The following is a 24,216-nucleotide window of genomic DNA, read 5'->3' on the forward strand; positions in this document are numbered from 1 at the left end:
CTTTAACTTGCCAATCCATCTCACTGGCCCAGAAATCAGTCCTTTTAAAAGGAAATTTTGCATGGTAGTATATACATTTTATTCCAACACTCAGGAGATAGAAGCAGGTAGTTAGGTATCTATGAGTTTGAGGCCAGCCAAGGGTTCCATAGTGAGACATAAGTAACTCAAAATAAGCAAGCAAATGAATGAAATTGGTTAAAAGAAAATTTCACAACTTCTCCAACTTGTTGGGTCTCAAGATTTTCCTAGGGGAAATGTTTAGGATCTATATTTAAGCCATGAATGGAGGTAGAAATTGACCATGATACTTTCTGTCACTAAATTTCAGTTCAAAATCTTAAAAAGAATTAGTGAATCCTGAATGGGAGTATCCCTTATTCTGAAAGAAGTGAGTATCAGGAAGAATTTTGGGAGTGGGCTCTATTTGAACACCTGAATCATGTGGTAGCAGAAAACCAGAGCCCCTCTGCACTTAACCTTATAAGGAGTCTATTTTCTTTAGCTCAGATAGTCATTTCCTATGATAAAATAGTCATTTCTCAGATAAAATTATTTTTTTCATAGATTGTACCATTGTTTACTTCTATATTCACCTATAATAATAATTATTATTATTACTTTTCTTTTTCAAAGAAAAAAGTATCTGCTCAAGGCTTTGACCATTTATATATTGACAGGAATTCTTTGAAGATTACAATTTGCCTTGAAAAAGAAATGCATATAAAGTCTGTGTGTGATTTCTAAGAAAGGACTGAATTACTGGGGGCAAAAGTGAGCAAGTCGTGGCCTCCCTATTTCTAGTGACTCTGATTGCAGTCCTTCCTATAGCTGCTGTGTCGTCAGAGATGTTAAGAGTAATTCCCTAAACCTTTTTTTTTTTTTTTTTTTAAATCTGTAAGGCTGTTGAAGAAGTGGCAGAAAAGTTAACAACAAATGTAATAGAAAATCTCTTGTCACTAGAGTTATTTCAAGCACTGGCAGATGGACACAGGGACAGGACACAGCCCTCTGAGGTGTTAGTGTCTCCCATGCCTGAGCCAAATTTTAAGCTGAGTAAAAACTGTGTCTCCAATTTCACTTTGTGTGGTGGTCTTGCTGTCTATTCCCTGGCCATCTGGTATCCACAAACACCTGGGAGGCAAGGAGGAGCGGGGTCAGGTAGCCTTCTATCACACAGGCTTCCGGAGGCAGGAAGGGCTGTTCCACAGGAGGACGTGACTGGGGTTGATGGGATCCTTGCAAAACTAGGTCAGAGTAAAAGCCCTTAGGGCAGAGCCTGCTTCTTCGACCTCCCTTCCAGAAGCCCCTGAGGACACTGCCCAGAGCTGATAGTGGATACTCAGTGAGTTGTCAGGAGACCAAGAGGCTGTGAGAAAGAAGATGTGTTCCAAAGCACTAGGGTTTGGCAAGGACAGGAATGGACCTTCCAAATGCAGGGTAAGGCTTCCAGCATCCCCTCCCTGAAGTATCTATGACCAAGGTACAGGCAGCCCATAATTGCTTCCGAATACAGGGGCCTAAACCAAAATTTTAATCAAATCTTTTATTGTGCCTCTGTTTTAAGAAATCTCAACTCCTTGTCTACGCCAAGGTCCCCTTTTACATTATGCCATGGATTTCTGCCCTTGTTCCTTTGAATTCTGTCATTCTTCAGGGCTGGGTCATGACTATATATAAATGTACTGTCCTACCTGTTCCTCCTCCTCCTTGCCTTCTTAATTCCGTCACCACCCTCACGTAAGTGTGACTTAGCAACAATTATGCCTATCTGCACTTCACATCAGTCTTGCAGAACTTAGCTATTTGATTCATACTGATTTATTTTTAGTCTTTCTAAGTCTATGATTTTTCTGTATAGTTGTAAACTATTGTAACTATATGTAAGTACTGTAAACTAAAATGATTTACCTAATGGTGGATTCTCGTTTGAAATGAGTTCTAACTATTCTCCTTGCTTCGTGAAAATTTCATAATCTTGTAAGATTTTATGAGAAGCTTTGAATTAAAGATCAGAGAGTGCTTAATTTCAGAAGGAAGGCAGGCAGACATTGTAGTTTAGAATTTTTTGTTTTGGAATCATCTTGTCAAGTCAGCAATAGCTATGAGACTGTTATAATTTGTTTAATATGCCTGAGTCTCAGGTTTTTAATCTATAAAATGGAGATGCTAATATCTTCTTGGTAGTCTCATGAGGATCAGAAGTGATGCATGTCACATATCTGCACATCACAGGGGGTCTGTAGGTGGAAGCTATTAATGTTGCTTTTTAAATGTTATTGCATAGCCCTTAATATACAAGGCTTTTACCGCCTTGCTAAATTTATTCATAGGTATTTTATTCTTTTAGATTCTTTTAAATGGAAATGCTTTCTTAATTATCATTTTGGGGTGCTCGTGGCTGGCATAGAGAAACATAGCTGCTGGGCTGTGTTTCTCTACACACACACACACACACACACACACACACACACACACACCATACATAAGAATAAACACGTATTTTTTCCTTCTCTTGTTCCACTCGACCTCTTAATTTTAGGTATATGACCTTGTTGCAGTAATGACATACCTGAAAAAAGTGACTTAAGAAAGGAAGGGTTTATTTGTATTCACAGATGTCATTGAGGAGATGGATGGCAGGAACATGAAGCAGTTACTCACATTGTGTCCATACTCGACAAGCAAAGAAATAAATGCTGGTACTCAGCTTGCTTTCTTCCTGTTTGATCCGAGAATCCAGTTCATGGAATGGTGTACCCACATTTAGGGTCAGTCTGTTCACCTCAATTAACACATTATAAAAAAAACTCCCTCATAGGCGTGCCCAGAAGTTTGTTTCCCGGTGATGCCTCCAAGTTGATAATCAAGAAGCACCATTCCAGGTGCCTTTCTCCTCCATAGTCTCCCATTTTTACTTTGATGTTTTCCACACATACTACACTCAGTCAGGAAAGCAGAGAGACACGAATGAATCCTGGTCCTCTTTTTAGTTTCTCTTTTTTCAGTCCAGCACCACTAACCCGTGGGATGATGCACCCACTTTCAGAGTGGGTCTTCTCTCATTTAATCTTCCCTGGAAACTCCTTCACAGACAGACCTGGAGATGTGTCTCATAGGGATTCTAAATCCAGTCATCTTGACAGTGAATTAGCCAGCACAATGTGTGTATGCTCTGTATGTGAAAGAAAACATGCAGTGCTTGTCTTTCTGATCTGGCTTATTTTGTTTACTCTGATGATCTCCCAGTTCCGTTTTCCTACATAGGTCAGAGTTTTATTTCTTTTTGTGGTTGAATAATACTCTACTGTGTATATATACCATATTTTTATCCATTCATCCCTTTAAAACGTTTTTTAAAAATGTGTGTAAGTATTTTGCCTGTATGTATGTAAGTGCACCATGTGTGTATGGTGCCTACTGAGTCCAGAAGAGGGCTTTAAATCCTTAAGAGCTGAAGTTACAGGCAGTTGTGAGCAGCTGTGTGGGTGTTGGGAACAGAACTGAGTCTTCTGTAAGCAGCTAGTGCTCTTAACTGCTGAACAATCTCTCCAGCTGTCTTTTTACTTCTTGGTTGGCATTTAGGCTGGTTGCATGTCTCAGCTGCCAGAGGAAAACATAAGGAAACACTTCAAGATATAGGCATAGGCTAGGACTGAAAGGGCCTCTAATAGCTCAGGTAACTTCAAGAATTGATAATGGGCTGTCTGAAAAAAGTTAAAAGACCTTGCTTATGCCTTTATTTGAAAGTGCTTCTTTATGTTTTCCTCTGGCAGCTTTAAAGTTTTAGTTACTACATTAGCGTGATTGAGATTAAGGTCTTAAAGGTATAAGGGTGAGAAGATAGATATCTAGTTGCGTTCTTCTGTTGATGGAGATCTAGTTATCCCAGACCCATTTGTTGAAGAGACTGTCTATTCTCCAATGTTTTTAGGTGTCTTTAGATGCATGGGCTTATTTCTGGGTCATCTATTCTATTCCATTTGTCCTTGTGACAGTGTTTTGCTGTTTTTGTTACTGTGTCTCTGTAATATAATTGAGGTCAAACATTGTGATACCTTCAGCATTACTTTATAGAATTATTTTGTCTCTTCAGGAACATTTGTACTTACATGTGAGTTTCAGGATTTTTTTTTTCCCCCCCAAATTCTGTTTAGAGTACCATTGAAATTTTTGTTTGGTTTGCATTGATTATATAGATCTTGTTCATTAATGCAGCTATTTTCACAGTCTTTTTCTGTGAATCTGAGTTTAGAGAAATCTTTCCATCTTCAGTTGTCTTCTTCAGTTTCTTTAGTGTTTTTAAAGATTTATTTTAAAAATTCTGCACATGCATGTGTGGGTTTGTGCATATGCATGTCCTCAGAGACCAGAAGAGGATATTGGATTTCCTGGACCTGGAGTTACCAGGAGCTTGTGAACTGCCCTGTGTGGGTGCTGGGAACCTAACTTGATCCTCTGCCCTCCAGCCCCTCAGTGCTGTGGTTCTCATTGCAGCTCTTTGACTTCTTTCAGGCCTGTTCTTGGGGTTTTGTTCAGTGGAAGGTATTGTATGCATTCCCCCTCTGATTTTTCTCAGCAGCTTTGTTACAGGTACAGAGACAAGCAGCTGGTTTTTGTACTAATTTGTATTGTGTCACTTTGCTGAAAGGGTTTATCAGCTCTAAGAGGTTTTTAATGAAGTCTGGAGGGAATCTTAAGTCTAGGACCATGTCATCTGCAAACTGGGATAGTTTGCCTTTTCTTAGCTCTATTGAAGACTTTAAGAACTGTTTTAATAAGGATATAGACAGAGTGGACACTTTTATCTCATAGTTCATTTCAAGGAAATACTCTTCATTTACTCCTACTAATATAATGTTGGCTATTGGGTTCTCAGATGTAGTGTTTATTATGTTGAGATATAGTACTTCTAGTTCTAGTTTCTCTAGGGATCTTATCATAAAGGGATGTTGAACTTCAGCAAAGGTCTTTTGAGGATCTGTTGAGTTGATTATGCGATTTTCGTTTTTTAATTCTGAAGAGCATGAGCTAGATTGTATATTAATTTGTGTGTGTTGAGCCATCCTGTCCTCCCAGAAATAAAGTCCATTTGTCATGGTATATGATCTTTAAAATGTGTTTTTGAATTTAGTTTGCAAGTCTATTATTGAGAATTTGAAAATTTATTTATTATTATTGTACACATGTATGTATAGGTACATGCCTGACATGATATGTTTGTTGAGGTCAGGGGACATCTTTGTGAACTCAGTTCTTTTCCACCTTTCTGTAGGTTCTGGGAATTGAACTTAGGTTTCAGGCCTGTGGAAAGTGCTTTAAATTTTTTAAAATTACTTTATTTTATTTTTTTTTATGTGTGTGATTTTTTTTTTTGCTTGCTTATAAATCTGTGCATAAGGTACATGCTTCGTGCCTGAGAAAGCTAGAAGAGTGCTTCTAATCTCCTGGAACTGGAGTTACATATGGTTATGAGCTGCAATGTGGGTCCTGGGACTTGAACCCAGGTCCTTTGGGAGAGCAGCTACTACTCTTGAACTGCTGAGCCATCTCTCCAGCCCCTGGAAAGCACCTTTACCTGATGAGCCATTTTGCTGGCTCTTTGTTGAGAATTGTTCTATCTGTGTTCATCTGGGAGTTTGGTCTGCGGTTTCTTTTTGTGTCCTTGTCTGGTTTTGGTATGGGGTAATAATAGCTTTATAGATTGAGTTTATAGTGTTCTTTCCCTTTCTACTTTATAGAACAGGTTAAGAAAGAGCAGGTGTCAGGTCTTCTTTAAAGGTCCTGTGGAATTCAGCAGTGAATCTCTACCATCCTGGACTTCTGTTGTTGAGATATATTTTCTTCAGTCTTGCTACTTGTTATAGATGTATTTAGGCTACTTATTTCTTCTGATTTAAGTCTTTGGTAGGTCATGTTTCTAGAAATTTTATCATATTTAGATTTCTATCATTTTAGGGTATGTTTTCAATATTCTGTAATGATTCTGTATATTTTTGTGTATATGTGTATATGTGTATAGTATCTTTGTACATGTGTGTGAGCAAGAGCCTGTATGTATGCATTTTAGAGTTTGGTGTTGGGTGCCTTCCTCAATCACTATCTACCTTATTTTTTTATTTTATGTTTATTGGTGTTTTGCCTGCACGCATGTATGTCTGTGTGAGGTTGTTAGAAACCCTAGAACTAGAGTTACAGACAGGTATGAGCTTCCATGTTGATGCTGGGAATTGAATCCATGTCCTCTGGAAGAGCAGCCAGTGCTCTTAAGCACTGAGCCATCTCTCCAGCCCTACCTTATTTATTTTAAAAGATTTTATTTATTTTTATTTTATATGTATGAGTGTTTTTGTGCGTGTGTGTGTGTGTGTGTGTGTGTGTGTGTATACCATGTGTGTGCCTGGTATCCTTGGAGGCCAGAGGAGGATATAAGATTCCCCTGGAACTGGAGTTACAGGTAGTTGTGAGTCACCATGTGGGTACTTCAGCTCCTTTGCTTTGTTTGTTTGTTGAGACAGGATTTCACCATGTAGCCTTGGCTGGCCTGGAATTCACTACATAGACCAGGCTGGGTTTGAACTCATAGATCTGGCTGGGATTAAAGGCATGTGCCACCATGCCCAACTTCATTTTTTGAGCTGTGTCTTACTGAAACCGAGCAAGTTGCAGGGGTTTTCCTGTCTGTCTCCCCAACAATAAAATCACAGGGATGTGTGAGTCATGCTTTTCTCTTCTCTCATTGTGTTATTCTCTTTTCTTTTCCCCATTGATATATGTCTTTGTGTGTGTGTGTGTGTGTGTGTGTGTGTGTGTGTGTGTGTGTGTGTGTGTGTGTGTTTACACAGGAGCTGCAAGATGCATATGGAGGTAAGAGAACAACTTGTGGGAGCCAGTTCTTTCTTACCATGTGGTCCCAAGAACAGATCTTCAGGATTGGTGGCAACCACCTTTATTCACTGAGTTATCCTCCAGCCCATTCAACCTTTGTTTCCTGAAACAGGGTCTTTCACTGAATGTGCCAATTGAGCTAGGCCGGCTAGCTAGGGCCCTCAGGATCCTCTGTCTCTCTTGCCAATTGCTGGCTCTGTGTGTGATTGCTCAGGCTCCAAACTCAGGTCTGCCAGTGCTGGCCTCACTATATTCAGTTCTTTGTACACCAGTGACCTCTGCTGGTCACAGTTAACATTACAGTCTGTGGGCTGGTGAATTCTCCCTTTTTTTGTCAAGAGTCCTAGGTAATTTAGGAAGGGGTTGTGTCCCAAGTGCATTGGAAGTCTAGGGAGCAACAGCAACACTGAGATTTTTAGGACAGGCTTGTCAGTCTGTGCTTTAACAATCTGTTAAATAGCTTCATGGGTATAGCTGCTCTGACATTTCTAAGAGACACAATCTCACAGTAAACTTCCTGTTCCTGTGGATTTTACAGTCTTTACACCCTCTTTTCCATGAGACTTTCCATGAGACCCTCTATAATCCATGAGACTTAGGTGCAGGAATTGTATTGTAGATACATAAGTTGGGACTGGGCACCACATGATCTCTTGTTCTCCACACTTGACCAATTGTGGATTTCTGGAACAAATGGTCTCTGTCGGTAGTAAAGAGAAATTTCTTTGATAAGAGTTGCAAACTTCACTTATTTGTGGGTATAAGGATGAATATTTAGAATTTTGTTAGGAATTAGGCTGGTTTAGGACAGTAGCAGTTGTAGGTACTCTTCCAAGATTCACTTCACTAGCTCTGGGTAGTTGGCTAGGTTTCCAGTCTCTGGCATGTTCTTAAGTCTGTTTAGAGAGCTGTTGGTTACAACCAGGATATGTATGCCACTCTTGCAGCAATCCTTAGGGTTATCATAGCATGCTAGTCATTGTTGTGGTTCAAAGGTGTCATAGTGGCTGCCTAAACAAGACCCGAACAACAGTGATACCACTAGACATGCTAACACAGAAGGGGAAAGCTCAGGGGGGCCTCAACTCTAGACAGGCCCACTAAGGAGTACTGAAAGCAGGAAAAATAGTCTTCTCCAGGGAAGAGCTCCCAATAGGTTATTCAGTACCCAAGTGGTCAACCCTGAAATCGTATACATACAAGTAACATGTTGTATTTGTACATTAGTGAATACACACATACCACTACCATCAATTAAAGAAAAAGGAGCCAAGAGAGCAAGGGGAGGATACATGGAGACGTTGGAGGGAGGAAAGGGAAGGATGAAGTATATTACAATTTCAGAACATAAGAAATCATGAAAATTAATATTAAAAAAACACCCCATGTGTTAAATAGTTTGGGGTTTGGTGGCATATGCCTTTAATTCCAGCATTTTGGAGACAGAGGCAGGTGGATTTTTATGAGCTTGAGGCCAGTTAGAGCTACATGGTGAGACTATCAAAAATACAACAATAAAATCTGTTAAACAAGTACCATATTTGAGGGATGGAGCTGTGTATGTACAGTGGTCCACTGGAGCTTCAGAGTCTTTAGTTCCTGCAACAGAGTGTCTTATACTTTTCCCACATCTGATTCCTTGTCACATGAGAAATTTGTATGTAAGCATCTAGAATTAATATGTAAGTTAAACATTTGCTTGGAATAAATCATAAAATTAATTTAAAATACATACGTGATATACATGTGATTTTGAATTTGTTAAGGATGAAAGCAAAGTTGCATATTAGTTGTAGGTGGACATTTCTGTCCTGTCTGCCAGCTCCTGAATGACCGACATAGAGACTTAATATTACTTATAAATGTTCAGCTTATAGCTTAGGCTTGTTATTAGCTAACTCTAGTTTAACTGACATTTAAATTATCCCATATTTGTTATCTGTGCTTTGCCACATGGCTTGGTACCTTTTCTCACTATGATATGCCCATCTTGTTTCTGTCTGTATCTGCTGGAGACTCCTGACTCTGTCCTTCCCCTTCCCAGAGTCCTTAGTTTGGTTTCCCCATCTCTACTTCCTGCCTGGCTACTGACCAGTCAACTTTTTATTTGCCAATGAGAGTAATGCATACTCATAGTGTGCAAAAAGATTGTTCCATAGCAATTAGTAACATGGCTGTACTTGTTATGTATCATGTCTGAATATTTGATGCTGTACGAGTTAGAGCATCTTCAGAGTTTTGCAGAATTGATTGATATTTTGATTTTTATAATCATTAGTACTGAGAATATCACTTGTATAAATATATAGACAAAATGGCAGAGCTATGTTTAAGGTCATTTCAGAAATTGTTGAAAGTTTTGTCCTAATCCCAAACCAGAATAACATATTTTTATGAAATTGAAATCAGGATCGCAAACATCAGTTTTTAAAATCAAACATTCTAACATATTATAATTCAGAGATACACTAATTTGATGCTTTCATGTTAAGAAATGGCAGTAGGAAAATACTTGTCTTTGTTTTCTGTAATTAAACAACTGTGTTTCTATAAGAGCAGAACTGTTTGTATGTGCAGCTCCTACACTGGTCTTGAATCCTAGCCAAGGGTTTCAGGCAGTGTTTATTGGCTTTGTATGGAGTGATGGCATGCTCAGTACAAAGTAACATGCTGAAGAACCAAGGCTACCATGAAGTCATGTGTACTGGGAGGGAGCAAGTGCAGCCAGATACACTCCAGATTCATTTGTGTTTGTTTGTAAATTAATTTTTGGTTGTTGCATTTTCAGAAACCTTTCACTGTTGCCACGGGGGTGGGGGTGGGGGGTCACAACACATAGCTTAAGAAGTTGTGCACTGTATCAGTGAGCTCTTGGCAGATAGGTAGTTCCAGAGGTTGAATCCTCTGGCTTTAGGCAGTTTGGAGGCATGGGAGACAATTAAGGTCAGTTCCTAGCCACCTGCGACAGATTGCTTCTCCTTTTATGGTCACTGCCTGAGCTGAGCCTCTTGTTCCTAGAACGTTTTCTTTGCGGAGGTCTGAACCTGCTACCCTCTGCGACTGCCTCTCACTGTCACCCTGAGCTGTGGTGGTTGACTTCAGCCTTGCTGATGTGGTTGTTACTTGTTCTCAGGTCATCCAGGCTAACTCAGTTTTCGATAATGGATCCTCTCAAGGTGGCACAGGCCAAAGAATCCTGGGGACACACACAGCCAGTGACACAGTTGGGCGTCTCTGTGATGACCCAGCCCTGGAACCGGGGCTCGTGAGAACTGAGGGTCTGTTCTTTCAGGAGGCCTGGCAGTCTTTTCTTCACCAGGGCTGTCGGGCTTATTTCTGCATGTGGCTTCCACTCCCCATCCCCATTCACACGGCCACACACGTGGCTGCGTTTTGTGAAGTCGTCCATTTCTCAGCTCTTTTCAGCTGTCTCCCACTCTTGATGGTCTCCAGTATTCTTCTCTTCCTTGTAATAGTGTTCATCTGTGTTACCCTGACTTTCTTCCTTCACCTGTCACACACAAATGGCTTTCGAGCTGCAGTTTTAACCTCAAGTTAAGTTGTCACTTTTACTTCTGAGAGTGAAGGTCCCGTGTTGTGTTTCAGGTTAGGAAACTGCCCACTAATCCCCCCTTCCAGAATGGTTACATGAGAGGATATTCTGTTTTGTCAAATGCCTTTTCCGCCTAAATTGAGATGCCTGTGAGGTTGGCTTTTCCTATTAACCTGTAACATTGGTCGACTTCCGTCTTTGTAAGGTGGCATCTAATGTCATTAACTTTCTTAAGAGACACTGCTTATGATAGGTAAATTGCTCTTTTTAAGCAGTATTAGCTGCTTGAGTTGGGGTGAGTTCTGCATCTGTCCTTCATGTCACTTTCAGAGAGGTGAAAATACACAGTCATTTTTGATTACAGTCTGGTCTGCTCCCTCTGGAGCCAGGTACCAAGGTCCCATTCTGGGAATGCATGTTGATGTTGCCAGATTGCTGCCCTTCTGGAGAGTAGGCAGGCCAAGGGTAAGTGACTCCATAAACTATCTTACCATTTTAAAATTGCCTTTTTCTCTTCTTTTTTCCTTCACTCTTTAAGGAAGTCATTTTAAAATTATAATATACATACATATATATATATTAAGTTTACAATATAATTGGCTTTTTGGTGAAATTTTCATACATGTATATCATTGTACTTTGCTCATATTTCCCCCATTAGTACTCTTATCTCCCTGTTTCTGCTGATCTTTTTCTCTCCTTCTGCTTTCATGTTATAGATATGTCATGATATGTGTGTGTGAGTGCACATGCTTGAGCACATATAAAATCTAGGTTCTCCATGAAAGGGAGCATGGAGTATTTTTCCTTCCATTATTTCCGCTGTTCTCTCTTCAGACCTCTTTCTCATTCTCTACCTTCATCTCTCTCTCTCTCTCTCTCTCTCTCTCTCTCTCTCTCTCTCTCTCTCTCTCTCTCTCACACACACACACACACACACACACACACACACACACACACACAAACCTAGATCCCATGTTTGGGAGAAAACATTCGGTGTTTGAATCTGGCTTACTTTGCTCTTAACATTACCTTGTTCTTAGGTCAGTGTTTATGCACTGCTCAAGTCTTTACATATTTCCTGGAGTCTAGCAAAGTTGGTTTTGTAGGCTTTTTCTTTTTGGTATTTCTGGGTAGATGCTTGGAGTTGCCTACTCTAACGTTTTGCTGATGTCACTTTGTTTCTTTCTTTGCGGTTTTTTAAAAATTGCTTCCATTTTTTTCATTTCTCTTAGGCATTGTTCATTGTATGTTATCACTCAGATGTTTCCTGTAGAACTTTTTCTATTTATTTTTGAGTTTTCCTACATTTTCTAGAGATTCTTTCCACCCCTGCCCAGTTGTTTTGTATTATTGTCTTGTGTCTAGTTATTTTCCTAAGATCTCTTAGTTTTCAAGTTCACAGAGCTCCCTCTTCTGTTGGTTTTGTAAAATGTTTTATTTTTCCTTCTCCACTTTTTCCCTGCATCTTTTCTTTTGTTGTCCTGTTAATCTTGATTCCATTTCCAGCAGCTCTGTCACAGAGCAGCTGTGTCTTGGAAGCCAGCTTTGATTGGCTGGTTGCTTTTAAGAATTTCTATAGGGGAGCTTGTTTTCCTGAGTGCTAGAGCCTGTGTTCACACTGAGAAAGGCTCTGGGTTCTACTGGGAACCAGGTTTATATAGTTACTGGGTTGAGCTAAATGTTTCCATTTTCAGCTTCTTTTCTTTTGCTGTGCTTCAAACTGTTCCTGGAATACCTAGTAGCTGCTTTGTGATACTCAGGCCCAGTCAACCACACTGTGTATGGTCATGCAGCTGTTTCGTGGGGTGTTGGATTTTTTTCCTTGTCTTAGTCACTCTGTTTGATTTTAGGTGGCGATTGAAGCAAATTAAAAATGTGGTTTTGCAGTATCTGCATTCTACACAGAATTCATTCTGTAGTCACATTTAGAAACTCCCTATGTGGTGCTGGGCTGTTGCTGTTGGTACATACAGAACTGGGAGTGGTGCATGTGGAAAAGGAGAAGTTCAGGCTCACCATCTGCTGGTAGCAAGTTTGAGGCTAGCCTGGGGTATAGGAGAGCTTGTCTTGAGGACTAAACAAATAAACCTCTTCTATATATGGAGTTAGAATTTGTGGTTGTGTCTGTGAGATATATATATATATATATATATATATATATATATATATATATATATATGATAGGGATAATATATAATAGGGATAATGTATAATAAAGGTGATAGTTGCACAACACCATGAATGTACTAAGCTATACACTTTAAAAAGGTGAATTTTAATTCTGAAATAGTAGCCCATACCTGTAATCCCAGCACTTAGGAATCTGAATATGATACCAGCCTGAGCTACATAGTGGCTCAAGGCCAGCCAGAGCAATATAATGAGACCTTAACCCAAGAGTAAGAAGTCTATGATATAGATATTAATAGATTCATATATAAGTAAGAAATATGATAGTTAAGTTAAATTATCTTTCCAAAGGTTACAGAGGTAACGCTCAAATAATAAAATCAAAAAAATATTTTCCCCACTACACACAATGACTTTCATGTTTTATTATCCTTTATTCATCTCACAAGCACTCTTAAAAGATTTATCACATCAAAGGCTAATAATTTGCTAAAAATGCAAAAATAACATTACGTTTAATTTATTCCCAGGTGACAATTTAAAGACTGCCATACTACCTATAAACGATTTATTCTATTGCTGTGACCATACACCATGACCTAAAAGCAAGTTGGGGGCCAGGGGCATGAGGGAGGTTATTTGGCTTACACTTCCACATTGCTGTTCATCACTGATGGAAGTTAGGACAGGAACTCAAACAGGGCAGGTTCCTGAGGCCTTGACCTTTGCGTCATGATGGATTATTGTACCCTGGACTGTGAGCTAAAATAAACCTTTCTCCCTCAAGTTGTTTTTGTTGAGAATATTTTATCACAGTAACAAGGCAGAAGAGAACAACAGCTGTTCTCAAAAAAAAAAAAAAATTAAAAACAATGCTTTTGTACCACCTCTAAAAGAATGCCATTATTATTAGGGCTACACTGTACAGAAATCACCATATTTATTCCTATGTTAACTAAAGATGTTAGCTTGTTTGCTAGGGACTGGAAGAGACTTTGCTTACAGCTCCTGAGCGAGTTCACAGAAAGCAGGTATACCAGTTGGTCTTGTCAAACCAGAAATAGTCTTCTTTTTTTTTTTTTTAAATTTATTTATTTATTTTCTTTTGCCATCTTTTATTTCTCTTCATATAATTGAATATTTGTACATTATATATATATATATATATATATATATACATATATATATATTATTTTACAATACCATTCAGTTCTACATATCAGCCATGGGTTCCCCTATTCTCCCCCCTCCCACCTCCTCCCCTTACCCCAGCCTACCCTCCATTCCCACCTCCTCCAGGACAAGTCCTCCCCGAGGACTGCGATCAACCTGGTAGACTCAGTCCAGGGAGGTCCAGTCCCTTCCTCCCAGACTGAGCCAAGTGTCCCTGCATAAGCTCCAGGTTTCAAACAGCCAACTCATGCAATGAGCATAGGACTTGGTCCCACTGCCTAGTTGCCTCCCAAACTGATCAAGCCAATCAACTGTCTCACCTATTCAGAGGGCCTGATCCAGCTGGGGGCCCCTCAGCCTTTGGTTCATAGTTCATGTGTTTCCATTCATTTGGCTATTTTTTTTTCAATAATTGAGTAAAACTGAAATTTATTATAAGCCACAGTCGTCCTAGGGACCTCCATGCTATATATATAGCCTCTATGGTTCTATGGGTTGTGATCTTATTGTTCTTTATTTTATATCTAGAATCCACCTATGAGTGAGTACATACCATAACTGTCTTTCTGGGTTTGGGTTACCTCACTCAGGATGATTTTTTCTAGTTCCATCCATTTGCCTGCAAATTTCATGCTGTCATTGTTTTTCTCTGCTGAGTAGTACTCCATTGTGTATATGTACCACATTTTTTTCATCCATTCTTCCGTTGATGGGCATCTAGGTTGTTTCCAGGTTCTGGCTATTACAAATAGTGCTGCTATGAACATAGCTGAGCATGTATCTTTATGGTATGAATCAGCATTCCTTGGGTATATGCCCAAGAGTGGGATGGCTGGGTCTTGAGGTAGTTCAATTCCTAATTTTCTGAGAAACCGCCATACTGATTTCCACAGTGGTTGTACAAGTTTACATTCCCACCAACAGTGGAAGAGTGTTCCCTTTGCTCCACATCCTCTCCGACATTGACTGTCATTGGTGTTTTTGATCGTAGCCATTCTAACAGGTGTAAGGTGGTATCTCAGAGTCGTTTTTTTTTGCATTTCTCTGATGATTAAGGATGTTGAACATTTCTTTAAATGTCTTTCAGCCATTTGTAGTTCTTGTTTTGTGAATTCTCTGTTTAGCTCTTTAGCCCATTTTTTAATTGGACTGTTCAGTACTTTGATGTCTAGTTTCTTGAGTTCTTTATATACTGTGGAGATCAATCCTCTGTCAGATGTGGGGTTGGTGAAGATCTTTTCTCAATCTGTTGGCTGTCTTTTTGTCTTATTGACTGTGTCTTTTGCCCTGCAAAAGCTTCTCAGTTTCGAGAGGTCCCATTTACTAATTGTTGTGCTCAGGGTCTGTGCTGTTGGTGTTTTATTTAGGAAATGGTCTCCGGTGCCAATGCGTTCAAGAGTGCTTCCTATTTTCTCAGAAATAGTCTTCTTTATGCTCTTTTCCACTTTAAAAGAAAACGGTTTTGATCACAACTGACAATTTTAAGGCATTGGCAGATGTATTTATCCTTTTTCTCAGCACCTAAAGAACACCCTAGCAGTCCTACGACTGCCTGCACTAGTCACTAGGCATTCACCTTGATGTTGAACAAGTATATAGTCCTAAATTTTATTAAAAAAACAAAAACCACCCCCCAGTGACTTGAAGACCAAAGGTGAACAAGGGTACTTTCATTGTTTTCAGGCTTTAATTCTTCAGTTAGCTTTTGCTTTCCCAAGTGACCTTTGAACTCCCTGAAATCATGTATTGATGGTGGTTCCTAAGTGAAAGGTTTTCTGTGCCAACAATGACTTTTCCTAATTTCTTGCTGACCAATGCACAGTCACAGCACTGCACACACTGTATTATCTGACTTCACAAAATTCCTATTATAGACTGATTGATTCTATAAGTACATACATTGTACATTACTTTCATGTGAAATATTTAGAACCTGAAAATACTTTAATCCCTACTATAATGATACGCTGCTTCTTTATAATCTTTTCAAAGTTGAAAAGCTTTGCAAATATCCAAACACCAAAAAGAGCTAAGCTTCCAAACAAAACACAAGCATAGTGTGTGTGTATCACATAGAAGATGATATGTGTGATTTTATATATAATATGTGATATTATATATATTATATATTATCCCTATTTTTAAAAAAAAACTATGTATCACTCAATCACCCTGCTGTCTTAGTCCCTTGCAACCATATATATACTTTTGTTTCTATGTATTGACACATTTGGTATGTTTTCTGTAAGTGGACTGATAGAATATATGGTGGGGACTTGTGATGATTGCAGCTGCTTCTTCTCCTTTGCCATCTTCTCTGCTCTGCTGCTGGGGACTTAATCCAGGGCCTGTGCTTGACGAGCACTCTGTCACTGAGCTGCACCTCCCATCCATATTCGTCTTTTTCCCTTTCCTTTGAGACAGGGTCTTCATCCTTGATCTCATAATCCTCCTGCCTAAGTCTCCTGAATGCTGAGATTACAGGCACATGCTATCACACTCATCCCAATTTACCTTCTTTTACTTTGCATTTATGTCCTGTAGGCTCATCACATGAGGGTGTGTGTGTGTGTGTGTGTGTGTGTGTGTGTGTGTGTGTATGCATATACACACACACATTAATACTTGATTCTTTTGTATTGTCAAATAGCCTGGTGGGTGGATATGCTGCTTTTGTTTATCTGTTCAGTTGATAGACATTTCAGTTGTTTATCTGTTCAGTTGTTTTGATTATTATGAACAATGCTATTATGAATGTTTGTATGCAGTTTTGTGAAGACTGATGTTTTCTACTATTTTGGATAAATTCCAAGGAGTTTTAGATTGTTGGGTTGTACTCTAACTTTATGTTTAACACTTATAGCACAAACTGTTTTATAAGGTGGCTCCACCATATGTACAGTTAAATTTTAAACTATCCAGTTTTAAATTTTTATTTTCATGTATGTTGAATATTAACTGAAATGAGTCATTTCAGTTGATAGTGGAAAGGTTCTCTTGAAGTAGTTTGCAAAGTTGACAGTACTTTTTTAAAAGTAAGTTTGAAATTATTACTGTTAACCCTTTGCCTTTTCTTTTCTTTTCAGTTTTATCTCCAAGACACTAAAAGTAGTAATGGTACCTTTATAAATAGCCAGAGATTGAGTCGAGGCTCTGAAGAAAGTCCACCATGTGAAATTCTTTCTGGTGACATTATCCAGTTTGGGGTAGATGTGACAGAAAATACACGGAAAGGTATGAGTATGGATCAAGTTTTCCTGTCATTTGTCTTTATAAGTTTTAAAATCTTTATTAGTGTTATAAAACATTACATGCTTGTAAGATCTATTTAAATATGGATATGTGAAGCAAAAAATTTAAAAGTTACCCACTTCTATTTGCTTTTCTAAAATTATAAATTATAAAATATTAATTAGTAATGAATATTCTTCATCATGTTATAAAAACATAGGGAGCTATTGTGTCAGGAAGCACTTGGCTGCAGTGATACTACACCCTAGCCAAGATGAACTTACAACCTGGGGATGATGCTTATCATCAATAGCAAGATTTCCTGAGACTTAATGAGCAGTCTGGACACAGACAGTTGTTAGTTGACTTAATGATATAATGGAACTCAGTCATAAAAGCAGAAGAGAAATTAGCTGTAGGGGTACAGGAGGGGTAGTGGGCAAATTTAATCTAAGTGCAGCAATAGATATATTTCTGCTCATACACATTTGCATGTGTGTAAAAAGATATAGTTAAACTCATTATTTTGTATCCCAACTGAAAACACCATAAAAATAATGTAATGAATGTCTGATGTTTTACCCTAGATATAAATGATTGCGGTTTTGAGGTCTTTACTATCCTTTTTTCTGCTATCTTTAGCATATTGTTTTCTCAATGCTTTTGCTTATCTCATGGTCAGAGGGTTATAACTGCAAACCTAGATATCATTTTCCTCATATCAGTACTCCATGCAGAAAGATAATGTGGGAATAAAATGCCCTCTTCTGTCCCTTTTTATGTGGAAAAGTCAGAATGCACTCCAAACTAATATTTCCTTATGAATTACTGGCCTCATGAATAGATCACACACATAGTTATCTGCAGTACCAAAGAAACCTGATAATTGACAAAGAGAACAAGGAGATCCATGGTTAATATAACTCAGTTATGATTTGAGTGTGAATTGTTAAAATCCCCTATGAAATCAGAGTTCTGTCAGCAAGACATGGGGGCAGGCGGTAATACTGAATGCAAGTATAAGGTTTCCTGTGCTACAGTCTCTGAAACTGCAAGTTCTCTAGCTAAATAATGCAAATTACTCTTTAAAATTATTTTATTTCACAATTCTGAATTTTCTTGCCTCTAACTAGTTCATTATCTACTCTCTGATTATAACCTTTTTTTTTTTTTTTTTTAAGATAGGGTTTCTCTGTGTGGTTTTGGTGCCTGTCATGGATCTTGCTCTGTAGACCAGGGTGGCCTTGAACTCACAGAGATCCACCTGGCTCTGCTCCTGGGTGCTGGGATTAAAGGTGTGCACCACCGCCACCCAGCTGATTATGAACTCTTATGGCTGACTCAAAATTAAAGCACTTCTGGTATAAACCAAAAGAACGTAATTCAGACAGTGGGGCAGTAGATTGGCACGTTTCTCCCTCGGTTTTTCTGAGCGTCTCTGGTCTAGTGATGCCCTAAAGCATTAGACTCTGATATTTTGCACAGTACAGTGCACTTGGCGGTGGTGCTGTTCTCATTCTGTGTGTAGCTCTCTGCATAAACCTGCATTGCCATTAAAATGGTAGTCTTATTTTTGTTATTTTTTTTTCTTTCTTTGTAAGATGTGTGTGGTATTTGAATTTGGGTAGGGCCAACCCTGTAGGAATTTCCATTTAGAGCTGTAAAGTAAGATTGAATCTTTTTTTTTTTTGTTTTTTGTTTTTCGAGACAGCGTTTCTCTGTGTAGCTTTGCGCCTTTCCTGGAACTCACTTGGTAGCCCAGACTGGCCTCGAACTCACAAAGATCCGCCTGGCTCTGCCTCGAGTGCTGGGATTAAAGGCGTGCGCCACCACCGCCCGGCATAAGATTGAATCTTAATGTGAAGTGTTGATTACTCCTTAGTAAGAGAACTCAGATGGTGTGAAGCCACTGAGAAGAGAGAAGAGTAAGCCTCTCTTTGCTGCTTTTGTAGCATACATATAAGTAAGCCACAGCAAGGGACTTGGACTACATTGTATTTCCTTCAAGGATTCCTACTTAGTGATTTAGGGTTCTCAAATAATTATTAGGCAGTAATTGATAAAAGAATGTGGTTATCAGTTTTAGGAAATGGCTTAGTTAAACTGTACCTAGCAAAGCCTTTAGTATGCTGACATATATGCAGATTCACAGGGGGTTGATTACAGAATGCAGCTTGCAGCCCTTTCTGGATTCCTTCACACTCTTCCCCATATACTGAAGGAGATTTAGGATAATTATTAGTACAGTATGATTTCTGCAATATTGGGTTTCTGCAGACCTCTTTGAATGTTTGTCTTTTGGCATTTATTGTTTTCACAAAGTTTATTTAATTTGTAGGCCCTTGAGATACAGACATGTTAGAAAACATGTATTACCTGTTCAAGCTTACACTAGAAAAAAAATATAGATTTTTTTTTTTAAAATGCTGAATAGTAGTATGATGAGTTTTATAACACTTGAAGAATCCTAAATACACAGTATTACTGGATAGCTCTGGGTAGAAGAAGTCAAGAGGATTTTCAAATTGTGTTAGAAAGGAGAGGCCACTTGTACATTGTGGTAAGTCCTTTAGTCAGACAACATTTACTGGGGCCTGTTATTCATAAGGCCTTGAACTATACATTTTGCTTTTAAACAATTACATGCCTGTGTCTGTTTGCCACCTATGTGCATGAACCTGTGGAGACCAGAAGATGTAGGATCTTGGAGCTGGGGTTGTAGGTGGTTGTGAGCTACACAGTATGGGTGCTGGGACTAGAGCTCAGGTGCTCTGAAGAGCAGCCACTCTCCAGTCCCCATTCTTTACTACTACTTTCTCTTCTTCCTCTTTCCTTCAGACAGGATCTCCTGTAGCCCTGGCTAGCCTGGAACTTCCTATGTAAAACAGGCTGGTCTTGAACTTGTAAGAGACTTATCTGCCTCTGTCTCTTGAGTGCCTTCTTTACTTCTTGTCTCCAGCCTATTCCAGCTGTCTTCTCTATGTGTGCTTTCTTTCTTTATTCCTAACATTTTTTTGTCCTTTCCTTCCATTTCCAGCTTTCTAATCTTGTTTTGTTTGTTCCTTTCAATATATATTTCTTTCCCTGTCCATGCCTACTACAAATTCCCATGTTGTCTTTTATTACTTACAGTGCTATGAATCCATCCTTTTTATTTATATCTTTTTATTTATATGTCTGGTTTGTTTCCCTGTTGAGATCTTAATGGCAAGGACCTAGTGATAATCATCATTATTTTCAATATTGCTTTGTAGCCAGCAATTTCCCAGTGAATATTTATTGAACAAGTAGGTAAACCCAGAGAACCCCCACATTTCATGGCCAACAAAAAGAATAAGCCAGTAGTAATATTACTCATAGTATACAAAGAAAAATAAAGAAGTAAAATCTGTATAATGAGAAATATGACATTACCAACTAGGTAGACTTGTTGGAGTAACAGCAGATGCTTAGTCCAGATCAGTGAATACACACATTGAGCCTCAAAGATTTTTGTCATATCAGTAAAGTTATTTACCTAAGATTGCTGGCCTCCCATTAAAAGGACTTCTAGAAATTAACATGAATAACATCTCTACTGTGAAAGACAGGCATTTTGAATATCAAATTATAACAGCATTGGATTGAAGTATGTTACATATGTTCAAGTTGGTGAGCTTGCATTAAAACTCAAAAGGAAAATTGATTTTTTTATTACTTTTGTAAGAACTTAGAAGAAATCTATTTATCATTCTGAAAACAGTAAATAATGAGGAAGAATAAGAACACTCATACTTCCTGTCCTGTAAGAAGTATAGCTTGGTTGGTAAGGGAGTAGTTCATTGGTAGAATATTTCCAGGTATGAGTGCAGTCCTACTTTAATCTCCAGTACTTGAGGAAAAAAACAACCACCACAACAAACCTCAGTTATACCCGAGGTTAAAAAAGAAAGTAGTTGAAGAGGCTGGAGAGACGGTTTAGTGGTTAAGAGCGAAGAGGCTGGAGAGACAGTTCAGTGGTTAAGTGCATGCATTGCTCTTAAAGAGAACCAGTGTTCAGTTCCCAGTGCCCATATCAGGTATTCAGTCACAGGTGTGACTCCAGCTCCAGGTTATCTGATACCTTCTTCTGGACTCCTCAGGCACCTGCACTCATGTGTACGTACCCACACGCTATGCACATAATTAAAACATACATCTTTTTAAAAAAGTAGTTGAAGGTTGAAAGTTTGTGATGATTGAACTACGATTATCAAGAGAAAACCGAATGATAAAATATTAATTTAAATTTAGAACAAAAGCACTGTTGAGTCATCTTCCTCTGCTCTTCTAACTCTTAAAGCCTGAGAATTAGAAGCTTATAAAGTCGAAAACTTCTAAAGATAGAAAGTTATTAACAATTATTTTATCTTAAATGCTAAAAATCAATTAATGCAAATCTTTCACAGTCTAGAAAAATGAATACCCGATTCAGATGGTATTTTTTAAAAGGTTTATTAGATTTTTGGTGATTCTGCTGTTGCCGATCTTGAGCTTCTTCATGCTGAGTGTAGACCAGCACTGCACTGGAGGCAACCAGACAATGTTTCTCTTTCCCATTCCAGGGCCTCCGAAAGCTTTTAAACCAGTCACACTGAACATGGGTCCCCTAAGGGGCATGTGTGTGAGGAGGCAGCAAGAGACTGAAAGCATACCACAGAGTAAATAGATCTCAAAACCAAAATAAACGACCTGTATCGATACTAGAGAAAGGAAACCCAGTGACAGTCAGGTCTTAGTGTTACTGTAATCTCTGGTAGTCTGTACCGGGGAGTCATTGTAAATAGTTCTTCCACATGTCTGTTACTGTCTACATTGGACATACTTGTTCCTCATATTTAACATGGATGAATTTTGTATGTGATTTACAATATCTGTGTTTATTTAATGTGGCAATGTTCTGATTCTTCCTTTCCTTTCTGGACAAACTGTTTAAATTATATGCTTTACATTTAGTCCTTGAGTTTGAAATATGGTGATTTTGAGAGCAAAATGTATTTAAAATATTTATAGACTTCTTTAGAACATTATTATCCTAAGTATTTCCTTCATAATATCAGATTCTCTGTGTTTTTGAAAGAGGGCAAGGGGGTGGGGCTGGTGGTCAGATATGCATGGAAAATATATCTTCATGCTGTACAAATACCCTTTAAGTTTTTGTTTCTGTCCTGGGAATTGAATGTAGGGCCTTGTATACATGCAAGGCAATTGCTCTACCATTGATCAATATTCTCAGCTTTTTCTTTTTGTTTCCTTACCCTCAAAGAAAGCTCAGAATTAATACACATAAAAACATTTAAAACTTCTTTTAACACAGGCTTTCACAAAACTCATTTGACCCCCAATTCCTTTTTTAAAATTCTTTCTTGGTTTTTTTGAGACAGGGTTTCTCTGTATAGCCCTGGCTGTCCTGGAACTCACTCTGTAGACCAGGCTGGCCTCCGACTCACAGAGATCCACCTGCCTCTGCCTCCAGATTAAAGGTGTGCACTACCACATCCCAGCTCCCAATTCCTTTTTGGTTAACACTTTTTAGCACTGTATTTGGGGAAATTCTACTGTACTGAGTTGATTAATACAAATATTAAAACATGCCTATCACATTGCTTTAAATACTTGCCTGTTGCAAATCCAAAAGATTACTAAGTTTTCTACGCACCTGTGTATCTAGTTGACATGAGTCTTTTCACAGAAGGGTTGGCTGTACTTAGACATGGACTTCTAGTACTTGGTTCACTCCATTGATTTATGTATCAGTCCACTTGCTGAACTTTAATCTAGCTGATGGTAGAATTCCTGATGTGATATATCACACGTTGGCTCTGGCACTGCAGTTTTATTCTGTAACTCATCCACCTATTTTTCTTTTTGTTGTAAATTTATGAAGTTTTTTGTTAACATACTTTAATTACACATAATACTGTATTTCATTATGACATTTCATACATGTGTTTGAAATAATTTGGTTTTATTCACCCATTATCTTATTTTGTCCTTCCCCTGGTAAATAGCTGTGCTACTCTCACCACTTCCACATCTTCCTTTTTTTTTCTTTTGAGAACTTACACATTTAATAGTGGTGCTTACAGGAGCTGAAGTCATACGTCTTATAATACCACCTGCCTTCACTGAGAGCAGCTATTGGGATGAAATGCCAGGGGCGTGAGGAGTTAGGTGCTAATTGTGTAATAGTGTCACAAGTCAGTGGGTCAGGCTCTAAGCACTGGGGATCTGACTGCTAGAATTGGGGGACATTCTGCTTTTATTTGGCTCCTTTGTATCAACAGTTAGGACCAGAAGAAGGAGGTAAGAGTCAAAAGATGAGATGTGGTGTTGAGGGAGGGGGCACAATTGGCCGCAACAGTCTAAGGACTAAGTGAAGTGGTTCTGGGAAAAGAGAGTTGGAGGATAAGGTGTGAGATAAGAGATTGGGAATAAAGATCTGAGGATGGAGGGTGATTCTTTTTCTCGTTCGTTCTTTCTTTCTTTTTGGTTTTTCGAGACAAGGTTTCTCTGTGTAGTTTTGGTGCCAGTCCGGGATCTCGCTTTGTATATCAGGCTGGCCTCGAACTCACAGAGATCCGCCTAGCTCTGCCTCCCGAGTGATCGGATTAAGGAGGGTGATTCTAAGGGAAGAGAGAGGTTGGGCAGAAGTCTGAAGGTCTGGAGGTAGAGGTATTGGCATGGGAGTGAAACAGGACTGGAATAAAAACTAAGACAGTGTGGGAGGGAAAGGAGCCTCTCACTCTGGACTTGAATGCAAGTCTTTCCCCAGCTGAGAATTCCAGCACAGGGGCCTGGAGAGAGCGCTCACTGCTTGTCTTAGAGCTTCTGTTGTTGTGATAAAACACCATGACCAAAGCAACTTGGTAGGAAGGGTTTATTCCAGCTGACAACTTGTAGTTCATGGTGCAGGGAAATCAGGGCACTAACTCAAGGCAGGAAACTGGAGGCAGGGACTGATGTAGAGGCCATAAGGAATGCTGCTTCCTAAAAGAAAAATAGCTTTTGGTGATATTAGCGAGTAAATAAAGACCGTCACAATAGGATGTCTAAAAATGGGGTCGTAAACAGTTAAGATGTTTGGAGATTGCATGTAACCTGCCTGCGTATGAGAGACTGGTGGCAGCAGCTTAGAGGATGTGGCCAGAAGGAAGGAAGAAGCCAATTGATTAGTGGCAATGATGGCTATTTCAGGCGGAACTGAGGAGACTGTCCAG

At 38.9% G+C, this 24,216-nt stretch overlaps 1 protein-coding gene and 1 non-coding gene across 26 annotated transcripts in view; one reads left to right on the forward strand and one right to left on the reverse strand.

The window, feature by feature from the left end:
* LOC114702135 (sarcolemma associated protein) overlaps positions 1-24,216 on the forward strand; it is a 128,245-nt gene that overhangs the window by 34,005 nt on the left and 70,024 nt on the right. For all 25 annotated transcript variants that reach the window (XM_028882429.2, XM_037208775.1, XM_037208771.1 and 22 more), the window contains one exon: positions 16,834-16,981. In XM_028882429.2, coding sequence (XP_028738262.1) covers positions 16,834-16,981 — 148 coding nt within the window. The remainder of the gene's footprint in view (positions 1-16,833; positions 16,982-24,216) is intronic.
* Positions 1,387-1,518, reverse strand: LOC114702147. Its single transcript, XR_003735932.1, has one exon. It is a non-coding gene; the product is annotated as a small nucleolar RNA SNORA71 (small nucleolar RNA).

This window comes from Peromyscus leucopus, chromosome 9, assembly GCF_004664715.2.
Source record: "Peromyscus leucopus breed LL Stock chromosome 9, UCI_PerLeu_2.1, whole genome shotgun sequence".
NCBI lineage: Eukaryota > Metazoa > Chordata > Mammalia > Rodentia > Cricetidae > Peromyscus > Peromyscus leucopus.